At 34.3% G+C, this 23,070-nt stretch overlaps 4 protein-coding genes across 4 annotated transcripts; 3 read left to right on the forward strand and 1 right to left on the reverse strand.

The window, feature by feature from the left end:
- Positions 1-8: 8 nt before the first annotated feature.
- Positions 9-876, reverse strand: LOC113776868 (citrate-binding protein-like). Its single transcript, XM_027321919.1, has 2 exons — positions 604-876; positions 9-398 (listed from the first exon to the last, which is right to left on the reverse strand). Exons 1-2 carry the CDS (start codon positions 874-876, stop codon positions 9-11), a joined length of 663 nt encoding a protein of 220 aa, XP_027177720.1.
- A 3,696-nt stretch (positions 877-4,572) lies between these two features.
- On the forward strand, positions 4,573-5,595 carry LOC113776869 (citrate-binding protein-like). The gene is made up of 2 exons (XM_027321920.1): positions 4,573-4,845; positions 5,212-5,595. Exons 1-2 carry the CDS (start codon positions 4,573-4,575, stop codon positions 5,593-5,595), a joined length of 657 nt encoding a protein of 218 aa, XP_027177721.1.
- Positions 5,596-8,080: 2,485 nt separating this feature from the next.
- On the forward strand, positions 8,081-9,825 carry LOC113776870 (citrate-binding protein-like). The gene is made up of 2 exons (XM_027321921.1): positions 8,081-8,353; positions 9,439-9,825. Exons 1-2 carry the CDS (start codon positions 8,081-8,083, stop codon positions 9,823-9,825), a joined length of 660 nt encoding a protein of 219 aa, XP_027177722.1.
- A 5,317-nt stretch (positions 9,826-15,142) lies between these two features.
- Positions 15,143-16,901, forward strand: LOC113776871 (citrate-binding protein-like). The gene is made up of 2 exons (XM_027321922.1): positions 15,143-15,415; positions 16,512-16,901. Exons 1-2 carry the CDS (start codon positions 15,143-15,145, stop codon positions 16,899-16,901), a joined length of 663 nt encoding a protein of 220 aa, XP_027177723.1.
- Positions 16,902-23,070: the final 6,169 nt, after the last annotated feature.

Consider the following 23,070-nt stretch of genomic DNA (forward strand, 5'->3'; position numbering starts at 1 on the left):
ATACAACATTAGTCTTGTATTTTCAGAATTTTGATGTTCTTCCATCGTGATTCCATGCGATAAGAATCCTCATTTTGAGCATAAACACCACATTTGAAAGTATGTGAGGTACCTCCACGGCCATCTGCGACAATCTTTAGACAGCCATCAATGAAAACCTTCACTTTTGCAGCTAAAACATCATGAACCACATTTAGATGAAACCACTTGTCATAGACGCTTGGAACCAGAACAGAATCCGTATAGTAAAAGAGTGAGCCATTGTAAACCCTAAGCATCAGAGTTGTGGCATGAGGAGAAGTTGCCCCGAAAACTTGCATGATGCAGACACCTGATGTCCCCGATGGCACGTAAAAATCCCCTTCAAATTGCCAAACACCTGAAGAATAATTATACCCCTACAAGAATTGGCGAAAATAAAATTCCTATTGGTGTAAATTCCTATTGGTATCGGATGTTCGAAAGAATTTCAGAGTATCTGAAAATTATATGAATGTTACGTGTTATGTATCCAAACCTACTGGTATGGACATTTTTCTACATTGACGGTACTACATGAGCATATTTTTGTCAAAAATGGATAGGCAATAGAATTTTTCATACCTGTATCCCAATCTCAGTTCGAGGTTTTGTATGACTAGTGGGAGTGTGTGGTTTATCGGTTGAAAATACCCACAAATAGTGAACTCCATCTACGAACTTGTATCTTTGATCTACAGGCACATCATATGGTTTCTGAATGTGGTAAAACGATGTATTAAAAGGCAAAGAAATGAAGCCCTTGGATGGATCTACGGGTCCTTCACAGCTGAGGACTTTGTACAAGAGGAATTGGAGAATGGCAAATTGCAAGAAGGTTGAGGAAAAAGATGTCATCTCTTACCATGAACAAAGTAGTGGACTTCAATGAATACCTGAGAAGGGATTTATAGAAAATTAAACCTACTTAGATTCCTCATATGGTATCATACTATCACGAATTTTTAATTCCTAAGGCCAAGGAAATGACTTTCTCAACGTTTTGATTAGTTTGAACATGAGCCAACGTCACGCAATTTCGGTAAAACAGCATAGTTTAATATCATAATGCAATCTTGGTACGTACATCTAATCTTTGTACAAGACACAGAAATTTATATCCATAGAAGAGAAAAGTTAGGTTGTGTGAAGGACATATGGACAGTACTGATTCTTTGTACATTTTCTAAATAGTGATATTCCAACCTATTCAAACATTTGAATTTAATACTTTCTTCAATGACAAGTTGGGAGTTTGAATCTTCTTTATATTTATAGAGCACAGAATGTGCCCTAAGTTACATTAACTTCGGGATTTCTCCCTATAGTTTGCCTCCTGAGCAGGCTGCTTAAGCGAAAGAAAACAAGAAATAAGCAAATGTATAGTATGCATAGCTGTGGTTCTTTTCATAAATCCACAAAAATTGTTTACAATTGACAGATGGCTTAAGGACAATGTTAATTACTTGGTTCTTAAAAGAAAAAAAATGCATCTATCTCTTTAGCTGTTAGGGTAAAATATGTAAAGTTAATTACAGCCCGATTGACTATTAGACTACTAAGTGTTTGTAATTAACAGATGGCTTAGTCTTCACACCAACAAGCTCTATGTTACTTGATTATTAGAAGAAAAAAGCGTATCTATCATCTTAGCTGTAAGGGTAAAGTATATTTACTGCCCTGTTCACTTTTAGACTCTTTCAGATTAATTTGTGAAACAATATGATTGACCAACCCTAAGATTGGATTGAACCCATAGGCACGTTGCTATATGGAGTGCCGATTATAATTGACGTGCTAATCTCATATCTATCAGTCAGTGCATATGAACAAAGATGTGAATAATGAAACTCGCATATTTGCTACATTTGGCTCAATTTAACGTTATTCAAATTGTTTTGAAGTAATCTTCATAGGGATATTCTTTGATTTACAATGGAATGAGGTTAGTGCATGATCACACAGGTTTCAACTGCTTTTTTGTACTTTCTTTTCTCGTTAGACCATGAAAACTGAAGAATAAACAAATTCAAGGTGTAGAGTAGGTAATTGTTTCGGTTTTCTTTGTTTTGGGTTTTCCGCTTGATAGCTTATCGAAAAAAAGCCGAAAAGACATAAGCATAAACAGAGAAAAGAGACCATGGTGGTCATCTTGCTCCTTTTTCTTTCCTTCTTTCTCCATTACTAAGAAAGAGTCTTAGTATGACGCTAAGATGTAATGGAAAAAGAAAATAAAGGGATTTAGCTCCTCTCCAATAGATTCTTTTTTCATTTTTGACAATGCACATCTAATTTATTTATTAAGAAGAGATATAATTATTTTAAATTTGATTAATCTTAACACTTGTTAATAAATGAAGATACGTGTCATTCATCCAGATGTGTCCTATGAAAAATGGAGAGAAAGAATCCCCTCGAGCCTCGAGGAGCCAAGTTCAAAAATAAAGAAGGAAATAATTCAATGTAATCTGAACATTTGATTGAATATGTAAAATCCACCGACTACAATATTACCTTTGGGAAATAATTTCTTATCTATACTTCACCTTAGCCGTTAATGCAACCCTCCTGGTATATGGCTTCCATGGCACAATATGACAAGAAAAGACACAGTGTGTCGAGGATAAATAGGTAAGTCTCTTGAATATTAATAACTAATGCAAGTCATAAAACATATTAGGAAGGCAAGAAAAGCATATTCAAAGTAGAAGCTGATATGATATCCTACTTGATCACTTAAACAAAAGGCTTAATATCATCTTTGGCTCTGCTTCTTAGCACTCTTGCTTCCAATTCGAAGTAATACATACTAACCTATGCTTTTAATTGAGGTGATTATTTGGTACTTAAATTAAACCTAGAAAGTTCTTAATTCAAAGGACGAACTCCACATTGCATCCCTGAATTTGTATAATTTTTTCACTTTGCACCATAAACTTTAATTTTGAACACTTTACAAGCTAAATTCTTAATTTTGAACACTTTGCAACCTAAACTCTCAAGTTTATCTTATTTAAATATAGTCAATGACAACTTTACCAAAAATTAATGGCATAGAGGTCCTAACAAATCAATGATAACGTGCTAAAGCCGGTCCAAAGGTTCCAAGGTATCATAACAAAAATAGAACGATACATTATCATTAATTTGCACTATCTTTTATCTTGCTAATTTTGCTAATAACATTAGTAACTAAAACCATATAAATCAATAATGACGGGCAGCTGGTCAAAAAAGTTAGGGATCATAGTTAGAACAAAATGTCACATCGTCATTACATTGTCATAGTTAGGGATAAAGTGTATAATGCAGCAAACAAGAAGAAGACTAGTTTTATGTTTTTAAACTAGCTTTATGGAAAAAGGTCAAGTTCTTGCTAACTGCTCTTCACATGATTTTGAAAGTTTCTTACCATTAATCTTAAAAGGTTTTTAGAGCTTTTCTATTTGACTTTTTCTCTTGTTTGACTTGTCCAAATTACATATGATACATATATTTGTCTGTTTATGTGTAAAGCAGATTACAAATCATTGTCTATTTTAATGCAACTGGATCAAACAAACAAGTTCAATTTTGGAAGGAGAAGGTATGATATGACAAGATACAAGAAGACAAATAAATTTTTTTTATCACTTTTTGATCCAAGGAAAAGATTATTCAAACCTCATTTCACATTATTTTTTTACTTCTACTTTACCAAATCCAGATACCTGCATTGTCATTTTCACAGGGTGAATGTACAGAGAAGTTATAAATGGGAATTGGAGAATTAATTTATACTCGTTCTTACACACCTGATTTAAACAGAGGCAGATGACTACGTTCGTTTTTCTTTTCTTATTTTTGTTTTTCATGTTTTTGGTTTTTCAATGAATTATCAGCTGTCAACTAGTAAAAACGGAGAACTAAAACCAAAACACTGGCCTGCAACTTTTGTACTTATCTCGTCTTCAGTTTTCATGGGATAAAATAGAAGTACTTTTATACGAGGAAAATATAAAATTACAGTTGAAACCGGTCATGTTCTAGACTGGTTCCATTGTAAATCCAAGATTTTCACAATTACAAGAGAATTTCTTGACAATTCAAATTATGTTATATTTGGCTCATTGAATAAATAAGTGAGTCTTAGCACGTATTAATTATTGAACTCCTTAGTAGGAAATGCTATTGAAACTCCTGAAATGAACTGTTCAAATTATGTACATAACTTATGCTATTACATGTGTACCATTTCACAAGAATAAAGAGAAGGCAACGTTGTAATAATCCAATGGTCAAAGAACTAACTTTACGTTGTTGCTTTTGGTACATTTTCAAAATGGAATTTCATATTCAGTAGTTCGGCCATGCTGATGCTGCATAGATCGAGACAGCACATTTAAAAAGAATGAATTTGACAGTTTAAACGCGATCTGATCTAAATCACAGATATAACACTGTCATGTAATCGCCTTAACAATTGCCAATGCAGCACCAAATTTTTCTCTCATTGTTGCTTTCAATACGTTGTTATAAGTACCACAAAAATTTTCTTGGTCTCAAGGTAGAGAGATGGGTAGTAGCTTTTACCACAATATCTGTTCCCTCTTAGTCGTCGTTCTAGCAAGTACTCAGCTTGCTATTGGAGAGCCAACTGATCCAACAGATGGATTTGTTGAACTCCCATTTAATACATCCTTTTATCACATCCAGAAGCCATATGATATCCCTGTAGACCAACGATACAGCTTCATTGATGGAATTCACAAGCTCTGGGTCTACTCCACTGACAAGCCTTTAGCTAAGAATAGTCCTACAAATTCTCGTACAGAAATTATAATCCAAGTAAATCACTATTAATCTCTTTATCTCTTCCAATTCTTTTCCAGTTTTTACACTTCAGTTCCCATACCTTAAGTTACTAGATATAGATCAATTAGCAAAACAATATTAGTAGTGTTAGAGTAACTATTTCATAATTGCCCTTTTTTTGTTTTGAATTTTAGCACATTTTTTCATAGCATAGTCTATGGGGTAACAGATGATACTTAGAAACAAGTGTGCCAAGTTTTACAAATACGTATGAAATTAGATCAACAAAATATATATTTAAGCACAAATTGAATTGCATGTATGGACGGGAAAAATCCTTTTGCTACATGTGAAATACAGCATGTGACATGTTAATTTTTGTGCTAATTTGCTTCTCAGGGTTATAATTACTCTTCGGGGATTTGGCAATTTGAAGGATATGGATTTGTTCCCAATGGAACTTCTGGTGTTTGCATCATGCAAGTCTTTGGAGCAAGCCCTCATGCCACAACTCTAATGCTCAGACTTTTCAATGGAACCCTTTCATACTATAGAGCTCCTGTCCTAGTTTCAAACATCTATGATAGGTGGTTTCGTCTCAATGTAATTCATGATGCAGATGCTAGCAAAGTGACGGTTTACATTGATGGGGTTCAAGTGATTGAAGCACCTGGAAGAGGTGGAAAATATCATTATTTCAAGTGTGGAGTGTATTCACAACCTGATGCTTCTTACTACATGGAATCTAGGTGGAAAGGAATCAAAATCCTAAAAAAAATGTAATTTGTTTCTTTTATGATCTATATGTTGGGCTTTGGTTTAAGTGTGGAATGTTAATACCTATTTTCTTTTCGTGGAATAAAAGTTATCTGTTATAAGTAATAAAAAGTTTGACATGGACGCTGTCAATGTTGAAAACAGACTGTTTCTTCATAAAAAAAAAAAATCGTATATTCAAATCATGTGAGAATTGTATTAGTAGATAATTTGTAAATATTCTTCAAGTGACCTATATATAGTCTCAAGGCTTAACCTGACTCGTGGTGGTGATGGCGAAATTATCCAAACTTTGAATTATCCAAAAAAGAAAAGAAATACAAAATAACTACAAGGGATGTGGCATACACACTTCTCTTTTCCCATTTCAGGCCAACTTGAATACAGTTCAGCACTCAATCTTGTTGAAGTAGCCCTTTGACGGATTGAGGAAGATTGGAAGCTTAGATGTAGAGTGTTCGTCCCTAGTGAAATACCCAAAATTTTTAAATGGCGAGCTAACGAATATGATTAGTTACCTATAAGACGAAAAGATACGAGATTCTATGAAAAGTATGCCCTTATTGTCCCATTAAAATTCAGCATACAAAAAACAATTCAACTGAATGATGAAGCAGTTATAGATTGAAAAAAAAAAGGGCAAATTGCAATTTATCCCCCCTGTGATTTAGCATTTTTACATAACCCCCTCTAGTTTCAAAAGCTATACATAACCCCCTCATGGTTTGGATTAAAGTGTCAAAGTGACGGAAATAGTCATTCGTAATGGAATTTCTAAAAATGTCGAAATTACCCTTATAAATACATAACACACTAATCCCGTATGATTTTTATATTTTACCATATAACCCCTTTATGGTTTAATACTTTACCATATAACCTCCTTATGGTTTTCAAAATATACACATAACCTTCCTTGGTTAATAAATAATTTTCAACTTTACATAAGGGTATTTTTGATATTTAGGTGACTTCATTACGAATGATCATTCCTGTCATTTTGACATTTTAATCCAAACCATAAGGAGGTTATATATAGTTTTTGAAACCATAAAGAGGTTATGTAAAAAAACGCTAAACCACAGGGGGGTAAAGTGGAATTTGCCCAAAAAAAAGGACAAATAAGCACGTCACAAAAATTGGAGAGCAATATAATAAATTTCATTTACCAAAAAAAATGTTAATTTGCATGCTCATTTACCAAATAAATATTTTTGAAAATTTTGAGAATTAAATTACTATACCCGCTGAACTGAATCTCAAAAACCAACTTACTGATATGTTATTAATTTGAATATTAGCTGTTCGATGATGGCACTAAATTTTTTTCCCAATCTGATGAATCTTCTTTGGTTTCTTGGGATCATCCGAAATTGGTATTGATCGTTGGAGAGAAATTGCCTCCAAATGGCAGATAAATTTTTGGCTTTTCGATACTACTGTTGACAAATATACCTATAATAAACAGTTTGAGAGAAAGGCAAAATACTCTTCAATTTTTTATTTTTTTTTTTGTGGATTGTTAGATAAAGTTTTCTATTCTAATATGTCTATGGAGCCCGAGGAAAGATAGAAGATGAGAAGAAAGTGTATAAATGTCTTTAATTTTTGTCACTAAAAGGCAAGTCAAGTAAAGACCAAATACTGCTGTAACATTTTGGGGAGGCACATTGACCATTGTAGACCAAACTGGCAAAGTCTCGTAAAGAAAAAATAAAAATATTGAAATAGACATAGTCTCGTAAACAAAAAAATTTCAAGTAATTAATAGTTGGGTATAATAACTACTTGCATCCTTTAGAGCCATACAAACATCTAAAATTTTAAACTAAAAAAATTATTTTCCCTCCAAAAAAAGTTGAAATTATGTCTAATTGAAGCGATGAAAATGCAACTAAACTCAAGATAATGTCATCTAAACAGAGTTTAGATTTTCTTATTGTTAGATCTCATGGCAAGTGAGAAGTTTGTTCTAAGAAAGTCTTAAATTGTGGATTGAACCTTTCAAAGAATGAAATAGTTTCAAAGAGACTCGATATAATTCACCAATAATAGGAAAAATATTCGAAATTAAATTTTTTAGACTAATTAAAAAGCTAAATCCTGCTGATGGAGGGCGGCAATATTTAAAAGCAAGCACTAAATAGCCAATGTTTAATAGTGCCAAAATCGTAAAAATATATCTCTCATCATGTGTGGAGCTCTTACCAATTAACTAACCCCATACAAACGGAAGAGATCATGGCACAAGCTGTTATTACTTTCAATAAACAACACAAAAGTGTGGCTATCATTTTCAAGAAAGAGGTCCAAAATGTAAAGTCATTCTATCAATGAATTGAGATCATTTGCAAGCTTTTGAAAGCTTATGATTTCATCACACACTAGAGTATTCTACATCTTTGTTTTCTTACATGTATATTGTATGGAATCATGATGTGGTTAAGGCTCTATAAATATCAAAATTTCTTGCATGAAGCAATTGACAGAGATGGCTATTTCTTACCATTTAATCTTTCGTTTCTTCCTGCCCTTTTTATTATATACTTCTCAACTTGCCACAGCGTGCTCAATTGATCCAACTGATGGATTTGTTGAACTCCCATTTAATACATCCTTCTATCACATTCAGAAACCATTTGACCTCCCCGTAGACCAAAGATACAGCTTCGTAGATGGAGTCCATAAACTTTGGGTTTACTCCACAGATAACCCTTTGTCTCGGAATAGTCCCACGATGCCACGTACGGAAATTATGATCAACGTAAATTCCTCATATTCTTTTTTTTTTGGGTTATATTAAATTTCTCATTCACTACTTCAGGTTTTGATTCTTAGTGCTTTGCATATTTATTTTTGCTGTTTTAATGTAGTAATGATTCTTATGAAAGTTTACAGATGCTCCTTTTCTATCTTAACTTTGTTCATGATTAAAGAATTTTCTCTTCATTTTTTTTGAGCCAAAATTTTATGTATCTTCTTCTATGGTATAGCATGTGGTGATTATAATCTTCTACTGTTGTTCGTGAGGAAGCAAGAATTCTATGTGATAAAGGACTATCTCTGATACTTAAGAAAAATTATACTGGTTCTTTCTTCTCTTGTCTCTTTCTTCTGTTTCCATTTTTTTAAGTACTTATTTCCTTGTTCAATACCAATATTTAAAATAGAATGAAAATGTGAAAATAATTGTTATTCAAAATCTTCATAAGATGGCTCGCTTTCACAATCTGGGTATTATGGACTTGTTATTGGCTAATTATTTAGCTGATTAAAGATTTTAATTTTGAATAATCAATTTCTTATATCCTCATTTGCTTCGGTATTTAAATTATATATTTTTAATAATAGAAAAAAGTAAATTCAACAATTTACCAAAAGTAACTTTGGCTGATTCTCATTATTCTCTACTATTACTTTTTATACTTAATCAGATTTTGCAAAATTTAGAGCAACCGAGAAATTTTGCAAAATCTAGAGCAACTGAGAAAAAGCTTATGATTGCACTTATAGTTATTTTACACCCCCTTTTGTATCCCTATCAAATTCATTGCTGGGTTTCTCCTGTTGTTTGCCATGTAATTCAGAATTTATTACAAATCTACGCAATTTACAAGTGTTAGTCTGCCTAGAAGGACTGGCTCTTGGGTTCAATTAGCTCACTAAACACTTCTATTGAAGAAGGGAAAAACAAAGAATAACTGTATTATACTAAGGCTTGCCACTACCAAGTGTTAAAAGACAAATAAAACTGGAGTATTGTCTTTTAACCATTTCTCCTATCAACTAGCACACTTAATTGAGATAACAAATTTTGGGCTTACTCAATACTTGATTCTTATTTCTTAGGGCTATAATTACTCTTCGGGAGTTTGGCAATTTGAAGGATATGGATTTGTTCCAAATGGAACTTCTGGTGTGTGCATTATGCAAGTGTTTGGAGCAAGCCCACCTCATGCCTCAACTTTAATGCTTAGAGTCTACAACGGATCCCTCACATACTATAGAGCAAATGTGCTTGTACCCAACGTATATGATAGGTGGTTCCGAGTTAATGTAATCCATGATGTGGCTGCTAGCAAATTGAAGGTTTACATTGATGGGGTTTTCACATTTGAAGCAGCTGGTAGAGGTGGAAATTCACATCATTTCAAGTGTGGAGTGTATTCACAGATTGGTGACTCTTACTACATGGAGTCACGTTGGAAGGGAATCAAAGTTCTTAAACCAATGTGATTGATTTTCCTTGTAATATTTGTCTTGGATTTAGTTTACGTTTGGCATGTTAAAGCCAAACTACTTCTCTTGTCCTTACTTCTTTGGTGTTGAGGTAATGGATAAGGTACTAGTCAATGACTTAATGCTTGTGAAGCTTGACTTATATGGAACAATGCATGAGAAATGAGCCAAAAAGTGCAAGAGATAAAATAGACACGAGAAACAAAGCTAAAAAAAAAAATACTCAAATAATTAAATTATATCAAAGTAGGTAAAACAAAAAGAAATTTTTTTTAGCTGGTACTCATTATATTTAGGGCAAATTACACTTTGTCCTCCTGTGATTTAGTGTTTTTTTATATAATCCTTTTATAGTTTTAAAAGTTATACATTATCCCCTCATGATTTGGATTAAAGTGTTAAAGTAACGAAATTTGAATCCATAACGGAATCAACTAAAATGTGAAAAATACCCCTATGTAAAGTTGAAAATTATTTATTAACCACAGAGGGGGATTATGTATATATATATATATATTGAAAATCATAAGGGGGTTATATGGTAAAGCACTAAACCATAAGGGGATTATATAGTAAAGTATAAAATTGTAGGAATTAGAGTGTCATGCTTATTATATTTATATATTTTCATCACTTCAACCATTTTAGTTTTTAAATAAAGGTATTTTAATCCAAATTATGAGGGGGTTATATATAGTTTTTAAAACTATAGGGGTGTTATGTGAAAAATAGCTATATCACAGGGGGATAAAGTATATTTTGCCCTTATATTTAACTTAATATGTAAATAAATATTTATATTTATTTCACCCTAGAATTAGATGCTTTGCCGAATTAGTTTTATAATTACTAAATGTTAATACCTTAATAAGTACCCAATAAACAGTCACTAACTAAACCCAAAGATAAAAAAAATATGAAAGTAATGGCATCTGTGCCAAAATGAAGTTGGAGCATTACCTATCTTTGGCTATAGTAAAATCATTGTAAAAATGATTTCTTTTTTTTTTTTTTTGCCAGATATGATAGACATACACTACTCTATATTAGGGGAAAAAGGGACCTAAAGATACCTAAGGACAATCCGGAGGGATGAACCACCACTGGCCCAAACGGATGTATTTTAGAAAATTTTAAGAATTTCTTTCAGAATGATGTTCACTAGTGTGACAACTGATGTGGCCCAATTTGAGGCCACATGATTGAAATATGCTTAGTTTAGTGACGAAGTTAATGATTATGCTTAGTTACCTTACCTATAAGACGAAAAGACACGTGATTCGCTGAAAAATATGCGGTTATTTTCCCATTAAAATTCGGTATACATAGAATAATTCAACTGAATCATGAAACACTTATAGCTTTTAAAAAAATGGAGGGTAACATTAAAAAGTGTTGTGAAACTAATAAAATAAACTCCCAAAAGTAGGGATTGGGATAGTAGAATGAGAAGAAGAGAGAGAGAGAATTATATTTTACTGATCAAAGCACTTTCAGGTTTTAAGGTTACAAATGAAGTAGGATTCCCCTCTATAAATAGGTGATCCAAGATAAAAGATACATAAACCCCATTAAGTACTAATACATGAATTTAGTACTTCAAGTACATCCATAAAAGGTTTCATCCAATAGACCAACGAATCTAGGGAGAATACATGTGTCTATCATCTTGAGAATACAAACGGACATCTTCATCTTGTAATTCTTCTTGAGAATATCAACGGACATCCACATCTTATCATTATTTCATAACAAAAGGCTAATTTACATGCTCATTTACCAAAAAAGAATTTAAAATTTTTGGAGAATTAAATTTCTATACCCATTGAACTGAATCTCAAAACCCAACTTACTGATGTGTTATTAATTTCAATCCTGGCTGCTCGGTAACGACGCTAAGGCTCCGTTTGTTTGTTTGACAAGATAGTTGTGCAAGAAAGTGTGTCATGAGAAAAGGGAAGTGAAATAAGGTAAAGAAAAAGAAACTAACTTTTCCACATATGTTTGGTTAACTAGAAAATTATACAAGAAAATATAAATTATTGTGTTTATTTAGCCGAAAATCACGAAAAAATTGGTTAGTGCGTTCATTAATAGAAAATATTCAATACTGCACCTCTTCATTTTTGGTATTGAATATACTAAAAATATGTAATAATTAAAACATTTTGCATATTGGAAAAGTTGTTTACTTGAAAATTAATCACATTCTTTAACAAAAAGTTTATATATATATATGTGTGTGTGTGTTATATGTGTATAAGTTATTTAAAAAATATACAAACATTAAAAAAGAGCATAAACTATAAAAGAAAAAACTACTAATGTCAAATAAATTCAATAAATTACTAATTCATTAATTGTTAAAATAAGAATAAAATGTTTAACTACAAGCCACCTGCTTGAATTGTACATTCTAAATTATTCTAATTGATGTAGAAGTTTAGAATGGAGGAAATAGTTTAGAAAGAAAATGGTTGTAAAAAAAATCTAATTATTTGAAACTTTCCCTTGACTCACTTTCCTATGAATTTCAGCAGGAAAAGATTTATAGGAAAATGAGCAATTATGGGAAGATTTTATATGGTGGGTTCCATAAATTTCCTAACAAAAAAACATTCAAAATTTATAGGCTCTGTTTGAATAGAAAGGAAGTTATATAGGAAAGCGAGGTAAAGGAAAATGAAAATAAGTTTCTCATACATGTTTGGTTACTAAGAAAAATATCAAGAGAATATGGGAAGTCATTGATAGTTAGTAGCAGTTATTGAAACTTCTGTAAGTAACTAACTATTTTCCTTTAAAATCCTGCAAATTTTGTAGGAGACAAAATGCAAGAAAATTTTTCAACATTCCTGCCAACAAAACATGCATGAAGGAAAAAATAATTGACTTTCCTTCACTTTCCCACACTTTTCTCTGCAAATAAACATATCATAGGAAAGTTATTTTCCTTCTCTTTTCATGTCAAACAAACATTATCTAATTTTTTTCCAATCTGATAAATCTTCTTTAGTTTCCTAGGATGATCCGAACTTAGAATTAATCGTTGGTGAGAATTTGCCTCCAAATGGCAGATAAATTGTTGGCTTTGTGATAGTGGTGTTCACTACTCCCCCCTCCGGTCTCACTTTGATAGTCTTATTTTTCTTTTTCATCCGTCCCAAATTATAGTCTACTTTTAAATTTTTATTTTAAAAAATCTATTTAACTTGTAACTTCTCTAAAATACCCTTATTTAGTGTATTTTGTTATGGTGAATATAACCTACCTCATTCATTAATTGCTTAGATTCATACCTTAAAAAATGCAACTTTCTATAGTATTATTGTTGTAATTAATATAAAGGTATAGTGATTAATCCTACTCCTAATATCAATGTAAGGGTATTTTAAGAAAAGAACAGGCTTGATTCACTCTTTCAACAAAGTTAACTAATTTTTCTTAAATTGTGTGGGAAAAGAAATCAAAACTATTAAAGTGGGATAGAGAGAGTAATACCTATAATAAAGAGTTGGAGAGTAAAACATATGATTACGATGTGTGTAGAAATTTCTATTACTCTCGTTGTCCCACTTTGAAAGTCTTGATTTTTTTCACACAATTTAAGAAAAATTATTTAACTTTATTGAAAGAGTAAATCTAACCTATTATTTTTCTAAAATACCCTTATATCAATATTATCAGTATAACTAACCATTATACCGTTATATTAATAACAATAGTAATATGGATAGAAAGTTGCACCATTCAAAACATGAATCAAAATAATTAATGAATAAGGTAGGTTTATTCAGTGATAGCAAAATATATTATATAAGGGCATTTTAAAGAAGTTAAAAGTTAACTATGTTATTTAATTGGAAAGTGAGCTATATTTGGGACGGATGAAAAAGAAAAATAAAATTATCAAAATGGGATGGAGGGATTATAATTTTACTATAGAACCCGAGGATAGACAGAAGATAAAAGAACGTGTAAGCGAAATGTTTAAATGTCTTTAATTTTTGTGACTAAACGGCAAGTCAATTAATGTTTTTGGCAAGAAAAGACCAAATGTTGCTGTAACATCTCGGGGAGGCGCATTGACTATTGTGGACCGAAAGCTAGGTTCTCTTGGTAAAAGCAAACTGGAAAATACTAAATAGACATGGTCCTATAACAAAAAATTTCAAGTGATTTGTAGTCGGGTATATAACTATTTAGGTCCTTAAGAGTCATACAAACATCTAAAACCTTAAATCATAATATGATTTTCCCTCCAAAAATGGTTAAAATCATGTCTATTTGGAGGGATGAAAATGCCACCAAACTCAGGATATTGTCATCTAATTAGACTTTAGATTTCCTTTTTGTTAGATCTTAAGTCAAGTAAGAATTTGGACTATGAAAGTCTTAATTGTTGAATGAACCTTCCAAAGAATGAAGTAGTTTCAAGGAGTCTCTTTTAATTAACCAATAACAAGAAGATGTTCAATATTAAATTTTATGTACTAATTGAAAAGTTAAATTCTGATGATAGAAGGCGGCAATATTTAATAGCAAGGCCTAAAAAGCCAAAGTTTAGTAGCTCCAAAATAGCAAAAAATATCTTTCTCGGCTAAGTTTGGGAGTTTAGGATAGAAAAGAGAAGAAGGGAAAACTTAAGTTATGAGAGAAGAGAAGAGAAGAGAAGGGATTGTTATGTTGTTTGGGAGTTTTGAGAATTAATGGAATGATTTTGGATATAAAAGTCATTAAATATTTGTTTAAGACATTTTTAAGAATAAAATAGGTATTTTAAAAAACTTTCATAAGTTTCCTCCAACTTTCTCTCCAATTTGGAAGGAAAAATTTTACTTACTATTTATTCTTTTGAATCCTTCCATTTCTCTTCTTTTCTTTCCTAATTAAAACTAACAAACGAAGGAAATGTTCACTTTCTCTTCTTTCCCTTTCTTTTCTCTCCAAATCATCCACTCCCAAACGAACCCAAAGTGTAGAGCTCTTACCAATTAACTAACCCCATACAAACAGAAAATGTTATAGCACAAGGTGTTGTTACTATCAACAAACAACACAAAGTTTAGCTATCGTTTAAAGAAAGAGGTCCAAAATGTGAAGTCACAACATCAATGAATTGAGATTATACGTGATTGATTGCAATCATCTTGCCAGCGTTTGGATGCTTATGATATCACTGCAAATGAGAGTATTCAATATGGCCAGTACTTTATAGCACCTATATTTTCTTACATTTATTTTGTCCCGAGCCATGATATGGTTAGGGGGCTCTACAAATACCAAAATTTATTGCATGAAGCAATACATAGGGATGGCTACTTGCCGTGTAATTATCCTTTTCTTCTCAGCCTTTTTTCTCTTGTATACTTCTCAACTTGCCATAGTATACTCAGCTGATCCAACTGATGGCTTTGTTGAACTCCCATTTAATAAATCCTTTTATCACATTCAGAAACCATATGACCTCCCTGTAGACCAAAGATACAGCTTCGTAGATGGAGTCCGTAAACTTTGGGTTTACTCCACAGATAACCCTTTGTCTCGGAATAGTCCCACGATGCCACGTACGGAAATTATGATCCAGGTAAATCTCTCGTTTTCTTGTTTTTTTTTTCTATTTAATTTCTTATTGACTACTTTAGCGTCTTTATGCTTTAGTGCTTTAAATTTTAATGTGGTAATGATTCTTTTGAAAGTCCACACATGTTCCTTTTGTATCTTAACTTTCTTCTTGATTAAAGAATTATCTCTTCGTCTTTTTTTTAAAGCCGATATTATATATTTTCTTCTATTGTACTGCATAGGGTAATTATAGTCTTCTACTGTTATTCCTGGGGAAGCAAGAACTCCAGGTGATAAAGGACTACCTCTGATAGTTTGGAAAAATTATTCTGTTTTTTTCTTCTTTTATCTTTTTCTTCTGTTTCCCTTTTTTCAGGTACGTTTTTCTTTTTCAATACAAAAAATCTTAAAACAGAACAAAAAGGAGAAATTTTTTTTTTTTCATTTAAAATCTTCATGAGTGGCTCTCTTTCATAATCCAGGTATCACTAGCTTGTTCTAGGTTGATCATTTTAGCTTACATTCTGATTTTGGATGATCAGTTTTTGGATGTTCTTGTTTGTTTTCGTATTTCGATTATAAATTTTTTAATAGCCAAAAAAGTTAAAATCCATAATCCACCTAAGAGTAGTTTTTACTAATTCTAATTATTCTCTACAATCACTTTCCATAATCGAATTTTGCAAAATCTAGAGCAACTGAAAACAAGGCTATAGATTTCACTTATAGTTATTTTATATCCTTTTTTGTACTTGTAAAATTCCTTGCCGGGTCTCTTTTATTTAATTTTTGTTTGAAGGCAAGAAGGGAAAACTTGTAAACTTCCAGGATCTCTTTTATTGTTTACCACATAACATGGAATTTATTGCAGATCTATTCAATATATAAATGTGAGTCCGCCTGGAAGTACTAGCTTTTGGGTGCAATTCGTTCAATAAACAATCGAAGATGAGAAAAACAAAAAATACAATCATTGTAATAGGGCTCGCCACTACTAAGTACTAAAACACAAATTAAACAGAAGTATTATTGTTTCTTTACCATTTCTCCTAATAACAAGTACACTAATTGAGATGACAAATTTTGAGCTCACTAATTACTTCATTCTTACTGCTTAGGGCTATATTTACTCCTCAGGAGTCTGGCAATTCGAAGGATATGGATTTGTTCCAAATGGAACTTCTGGTGTGTGCATTATGCAAGTCTTTGGAGCAAGCCTACCTCATAACACAACTTTAATGCTTAGGGTATACAATGGATCCCTTACATACTTTGAACAAGCAAACGTACTTGTACACAACATATATGATAGGTGGTTCAGAGTTAATGTAATCCATGAGGTGGCTGCTAGCAAATTGAAGGTTTACATTGATGGGGTTTTCATATTTGAAGCAGCTGGTAGAGGTGGAAACTCACATTATTTCAAGTGTGGAGTGTATTCACAGGTTGGTGACACTTACTATATGGAGTCACGTTGGAAGGGAATCAAAGTTCTTAAACAAATGTGATTGATTTTCCTTGTAATATTTGCCTTGGATTTAGTTCACCTTTACCAAACTACTTCACTTGTCTTTACTTCTTTTGTATTGAAGTAATGGAAAAGGCATTAGTTAGTGCTGGTGAAGTTTGATTAGTGAAAAATACATGAATAATTCAGTCATATCAAAATATTAGTTAAATACCAGAACGTATTGGAGCAAAACCTATTTTTGGTTAGGTAAAGTGATTGTGTAAACGATTTCAAAGATCCCTCAATTTTTGCTCGAGATTTTATTTGGTCCCTCAACTTTTGAAAGTGTTTATTACGTTCCTCAACTTACAAATTTGGTTTCCAATGGTCCTTCCAAGCCAAATCTGAGTATGTTAATTTTCAGTTTGTCCCCTTAGGTTCGGTTTCCTTGTCTATTTTCCTCCTCAAATTTATAATTAAGGCATGTTAGCCCCTTTTATTTGTTTCGATTAATTTGTTATATGGTTAACTAATCTGATTAACAAAAACGAAATGCCTTCTTTTTTTTTAAAAAAAAAATTGTCTGTCCTGGGGATGATTGGAAGGCAAAGCTACACTTAAATGCATCTCACCAAGCTAAGTTGGGATAAGAATAACTTTGGCTATGGTAGGCAGGTTTCAATTGCAAATTTTTCTTTCACCATATTCCTTAATCTAGTAGACCAAATTCAGCATAGGTGGAACTAGAAAAATTAGTTAGAGTGGGAAAATTTTAACATATTTAAAATTTTGTTTTATAACAAAAAATATTATCAAGTTTCAGCAAGGTCAAAAATTTAAATCTACAAAATATTTTTAGAAAATTTTCAATTTCAAGGAAGAAAAACCTAAATTTTCAGAACTTGGTTCAGTGTCACCTCAGCGACCCTTCGTTGTTCCACCCATGAAATTCAGTCACGAAGGACCAGATGAGATGGATACCTTCACCATGTGGTATCTTTTCTTTTTAGACAGCTGCAAAAGATTTTAATTCTAATTCTCCACTCGTGGATTCGTATACTGGTCTCAATCTTCTATTGCTAGGTTCTTTTCATTTGCTGGTTTCTAGGAAAAGGGCAGGGTACTAATTATGTGAGAAAAGATCAGAGGACTGGGGAATATCTTTCATGAATTTGTTCGGGTTCAATTAAAAGAATCTACCTCCCCCACACCCACCCCCCCCCCCCCCCAAAAAAAAAAAAAAACCAACAACCCAAAAAAAAAAAACCCATGAAGAAAAGGAAAAAAGATGTTGAAAGAATCCACTGTCCAAACTTATTTGTGATGATGGATATTTAACTTGCATGGATTTTCGTTCAAATGAGTTATTTATCTTTTTTTTTTTTTTTCATAACTTCATTTCATTTTGTAAACTTGATATTACAAGACTTAGATACAGCAGATTCGCTTCCTCTGAGGTCACTTTGGGCTTCCTCTTGGAGCCACATGGGAAAACATACATCCCATTCAACATTTGTTGTTAGCTTGACAGCAAATTTTGCTACACTATGTGCACATCTATTCCCATCTCTATGCACAAAAGAGAAAGTACATTGTTCAAACAAACCTCTCATATTTGCTATATCCTCAAGGATGACCCCGATGCTGTTTTGCTGCTTTTGTTTCTTGTTTAGCATATCCACCACGTCTTTGCAGTCTGATTGAAGCTCAACTGCCCTCCAGTTTGCTTTCCAGGCCATTTGCATTCCCATCCTAATTGCTGCTGCTTCCTCCACCCGTGGCTCACTACGTTTTACTTCAGCTCTTGCCCAGACTTTCATCAGCTCCTCTTCAGCATTTCTGGCCACAACACCTATACCTGTTCTCTCTAAATTTTGTGAAAATGCAGCATTAGTATTTAGTTTTATCGTACCCCGTGATGGTGGCCTCCATGTCTTAATTCTGCTTGAGATTGTTGTTTGTTGAATGAACTCTCCTGTTATATCTTGTTGGGCTTCTATATACTCATTCCATTCACCCACAGCTTTCTGCATTGTTTCCCTTGGGTCTGTCTCATAAACATCAAAAGCTGTCCTGTTCCTTGCCTTCCATATTTGCCAAAGGATATTCACAGTCAGCGCTATGTGGTCGTGTCCTTGCTCCCTAGTTTTTGCTCCTAATATCCCTTCCCACCATCTTACAAAATTTCCTCTCATATCCCTCAACCCATCCCATTGTATGGGTGCAAGTTTCCAGGTCGTTTCAGCCATGTTACAAAAGAACAACATGTGTTCTAACGTTTCCACCTCTTCCCCACAGCTACTACATATTGGACTGCCTTTGCCTGTTCGCTTATGTATTTGCTCATTCACTGGCAGGCTATGATGTAGGCACCTCCATATGAAGTGCTTCAGTTTGTGTTTCAGTCGTAATGCCCATACATTCTTCCAAACTTTGGAGTTCTGTTGAGCATAACTTGTACTTCCTCTATCTCCTTGCCTTCTTTCCTTTTGTTTATGCTTCCTTATTTCCATTGATACATCATATGCAGATTTTACCGTGAACGCACCTGATTTGGTGTATCTCCAATACAAACGATCCTGGCAGCCTGTGAAACTGAGTGGAATAGCTTTGATCTTTTGGATATCCTCTGCTATGAACCACCGGTTCAGTGTTTGCTGGTCCCAAGCTCCATCCACTATCAGCTCATCCACTTTTCTTAGTGTGCACTGTGGTTCCCTTCTAGTCTTAATCCTCCCCTCCTCACTCCCTTGCAACCAGTTATCCTGCCAAATATCAACAGTTCTCCCATCACCTATTATCTTTCCTAGTCCTTTTGTCAGCAGTTGTCTTGTTCCAAAAATACTTTTCCATGTCCACGAAGCTGCTCCAGGAATGTCTTTCTCCCAGTTCTGTGGTTGTGCTAGGTACTTTGCCCTCATAATCTTACTTACAAGCAAATCTGGACAGGACAGTATTCTCCACAGTTGCTTTGCTAAGAGTGCTTCATTGAACTTTTCCAAGTCCCTAAACCCCAGCCCCCCCTTTCCCTTCACCTGCGACATTTTTTCCCAACTAGTCCAATGTATTTTCCTCTCATTTTCTCCACCTCCCCACCAGAAATTTGCTATCATCTTATTGATATCCTTACATAGCACTTTTGGGAGTTTGAAACATGACATGGTGTACGTGGGCAGTGCCATTGCCACAGACTTAATCAAAATCTCCTTTCCTGCATGGCTAAGCAAATTCCTCTTCCATCCTTGTAGCTTATCTTTCACCTTGTGCCTAATATAGCTGAACACTTGTTGCTTTGATCTCCCTACTAGCATAGGTAGTCCTAGATATCTTCCATTGGCCGCCTCCTTCATATTTCCAAGTTCCGCACAGATTTCCTTCCTTAGCTCATGTTTTGTGTTGGCACTAAAGAAAACTGCTGACTTTTCATAGTTAATGGCCTGTCCTGAAGCTTGTTCATAGACTGCAAACATCTCTTTCATTTGTTTTGCTTCCTGTACGTTAGCTTTACAACAAAAAAGAGAGTCATCAGCAAACAAAAGATGAGACAATTTTGGGCAGTCCTTTCCCACCTTGACCCCTGTTACGACTGCATTGTTGAGTCTCTGATTCATCAAGTTTGATAACCCCTCAGCACAAATAAGAAACAAATACGGGGAGAGGGGATCTCCTTGCCTAATTCCCCTGGAAGGTTTCACATATTCCACTTTTTTGCCATTTACATTAAAAGAATAGACTGCAGTGGTGACACAGTTAAGGATCCATCTTACCCAAGTGGGACAAAAACCCATCTTCATCATCATTCTCCCAAGAAACTGCCACTCTATTCTATCATAGGCCTTTGATAGATCAAGTTTAAGGGTCATGAAACCATTTCTGCCTGTTCTCTTATTTTTCAAAAAATGCATCAGTTCATGTGCAAGGATGACATTATCAAGGATGTGCCTACCCGGGACAAAAGCAGATTGGGCAGGACTAATGCAGTTTGGAATGACTCTTTTTAGCCTGTTTGCCAACACCTTTGCAATAACTCTATAGACAACATTACACAAAGATATAGGTCTATACTGGGACAGGTTAATGGGAGCTTCTACCTTTGGAATCAAGGTCACTATTGTTTCATTCAAAGCTTTTAAAAGATGTCCCCTAGCAAGAAAACTTTGAATAGCCATCACAATATCATTTTTACAAGTATTCCAGTATCTTTGAAAGAACAAAGGGGACATACCATCCGGACCTGGGGCTTTATCCGGGTGCATAGAAAATAAAGCAGCCTTCACTTCCTTTTCATCCACTGGTTTAATCAGTTTTGCATTCATCTCCAATGTGACTGTACAAGGAACACCTTCAGTGACTGCTTCAAAGGCATGCGGTTGAGAGGATGTGTAAACTGTCTTATAAAAATTACATATTTCCTCCTCTATCTCCTGTTCCGTCTCACACCATTTCCCATCTTCCTTTTGCAGACATGAAAGTCTATTCCTTTGCCTCCTAGTTTTTACCCGTGCATGGAAAAAAGCTGTATTTTTATCCCCCTCTCTCAGCCACCTGCACCTTGCCTTTTGTGCCCAGTATGTCTCCTCTTGTTTGTACGCCTGACTCAGCTGCAATTTCAACTCAGCAATCTGCCCCTTCTTCTCCTCATAATTTCCTGCCTTTGCTTCCAGGATCATTTTCTTCAACTCCTTTATCTTTTTTCCAAAATTTATCTTATTTTTCTTATCCCATTGTACTAGACTTCTTTTGCAGTTCTTTATCTTCCTGGTCAGACTGAACATCTTGGAGCCTTGTTGTGGTTCTTCCCATGCTCTATCAATTTCTCCCTGGATTTGGTGATTTTGAGCCCAGCGTTTATCGAAATAGAACCTTCTCCCTTGTTGGCTTTTTTTTGGTATAGTGTCAATCATAAGCAAACTGTGGTCAGAGGCCTCATTTTGAATATGAACACACTTTGCTGATTCAAAATGCATAGCCCAGTTCTGATTTGCTAATGCACGATCTAGCCGTTCTCTTATCTCCTTTCCCTCCCAATGAGAGACCCATGTCCAAGGCTTTCCTTCATAACCTATATCCACTAAAACATTTCGATTCACTAACCCCCTAAAATCAGTGAAGCTCCACTCTGGTCTTTGTCTTCCCCCCCATTTCTCCCCATTTGTCAAGATATCATTAAAATCTCCCGCCATGATCCACCTCTCCCCCCACTGATTCATTTTTCCTTCTAACTCCCTCCATTGGCTTCGTCTCTGTCTATCATCCGTACTAGCATATACTCCAATAAAGGCCCATTCACATCTTGCCTCCATATCCATCATGCGAGCAGTGATGTAAAAACTAGAGACCTCCACTTCTATCATTTTAATCCAGTGTTTCCAAAATAAAGCCAGACCTCCAGCCTTCCCTACTGAATCTACAACAGCACTGTCGTCAAAATTCAACCTCTTTTTTACATTTTCCATAAACTTTTTTTGGTTTTTTGTTTCACTCAAAAATAAAACTCCTGGAGAGTGAAGGTGTATTACCTCCTTAAGTTGGGGAACTGTCAAGGAACTCCCTGCACCTCGACAGTTCCACACCCCTACCTTCATTGACACCTTGGAGGCCCTTCAGGGATTGCCTCCGTCACCCTCAGTAGTGTTTCGAGCTGCATCTCTTTCTTTAACAGCTTTGTCCTTCCTTGCTCCACTGAACCTGAGTCAACCAGCATGTCATCAGGTTCATCAGTTAGTGTAATTTTCCTTTTTTGTCTCAACCTCGGCTGCTCACCTTTCATTGATAACTCTGCTACAGGTACTCTCTTCCCTCTTACTTCCCCTCTAGGGTGTCTAAGCCGTCGCCCAGTTTTCACTTTTTCCTGTTGCTCCCTCTCCTGTTCTGCTTCTTGTTTCCTTTCACCTATACTACTCTCCTCACAAACCTCAGCTCTCGGGCAGTTCTTTACCCCTTCCCTTTCCTCACTTTCACTTACATCAATCCACATTTCCTGTATGTTTGCAGCTTCTGTTTCTCCTACATTCTCTACAAGAGACGTGTTCAAGGGGGTATTCAACTGCTTCTCCTTTCCTATTCCTTCCTCCAACCCATGCCCCTTCCCCTCTAAACTTTCTACTTGTACCCTATCCCTCTGTTGCTCCCACTTCCCCTCCTTTTTTCCTCCCTCTGCTATTTCATCATGCTCTTGCTCCCTAACACTTTTGCTTTGAGTTTTCCCTCGCTCTTCCCTTTCCGAA

Source organism: Coffea eugenioides, chromosome 7 (genome assembly GCF_003713205.1).
Source record: "Coffea eugenioides isolate CCC68of chromosome 7, Ceug_1.0, whole genome shotgun sequence".
Lineage (NCBI taxonomy): Eukaryota > Viridiplantae > Streptophyta > Magnoliopsida > Gentianales > Rubiaceae > Coffea > Coffea eugenioides.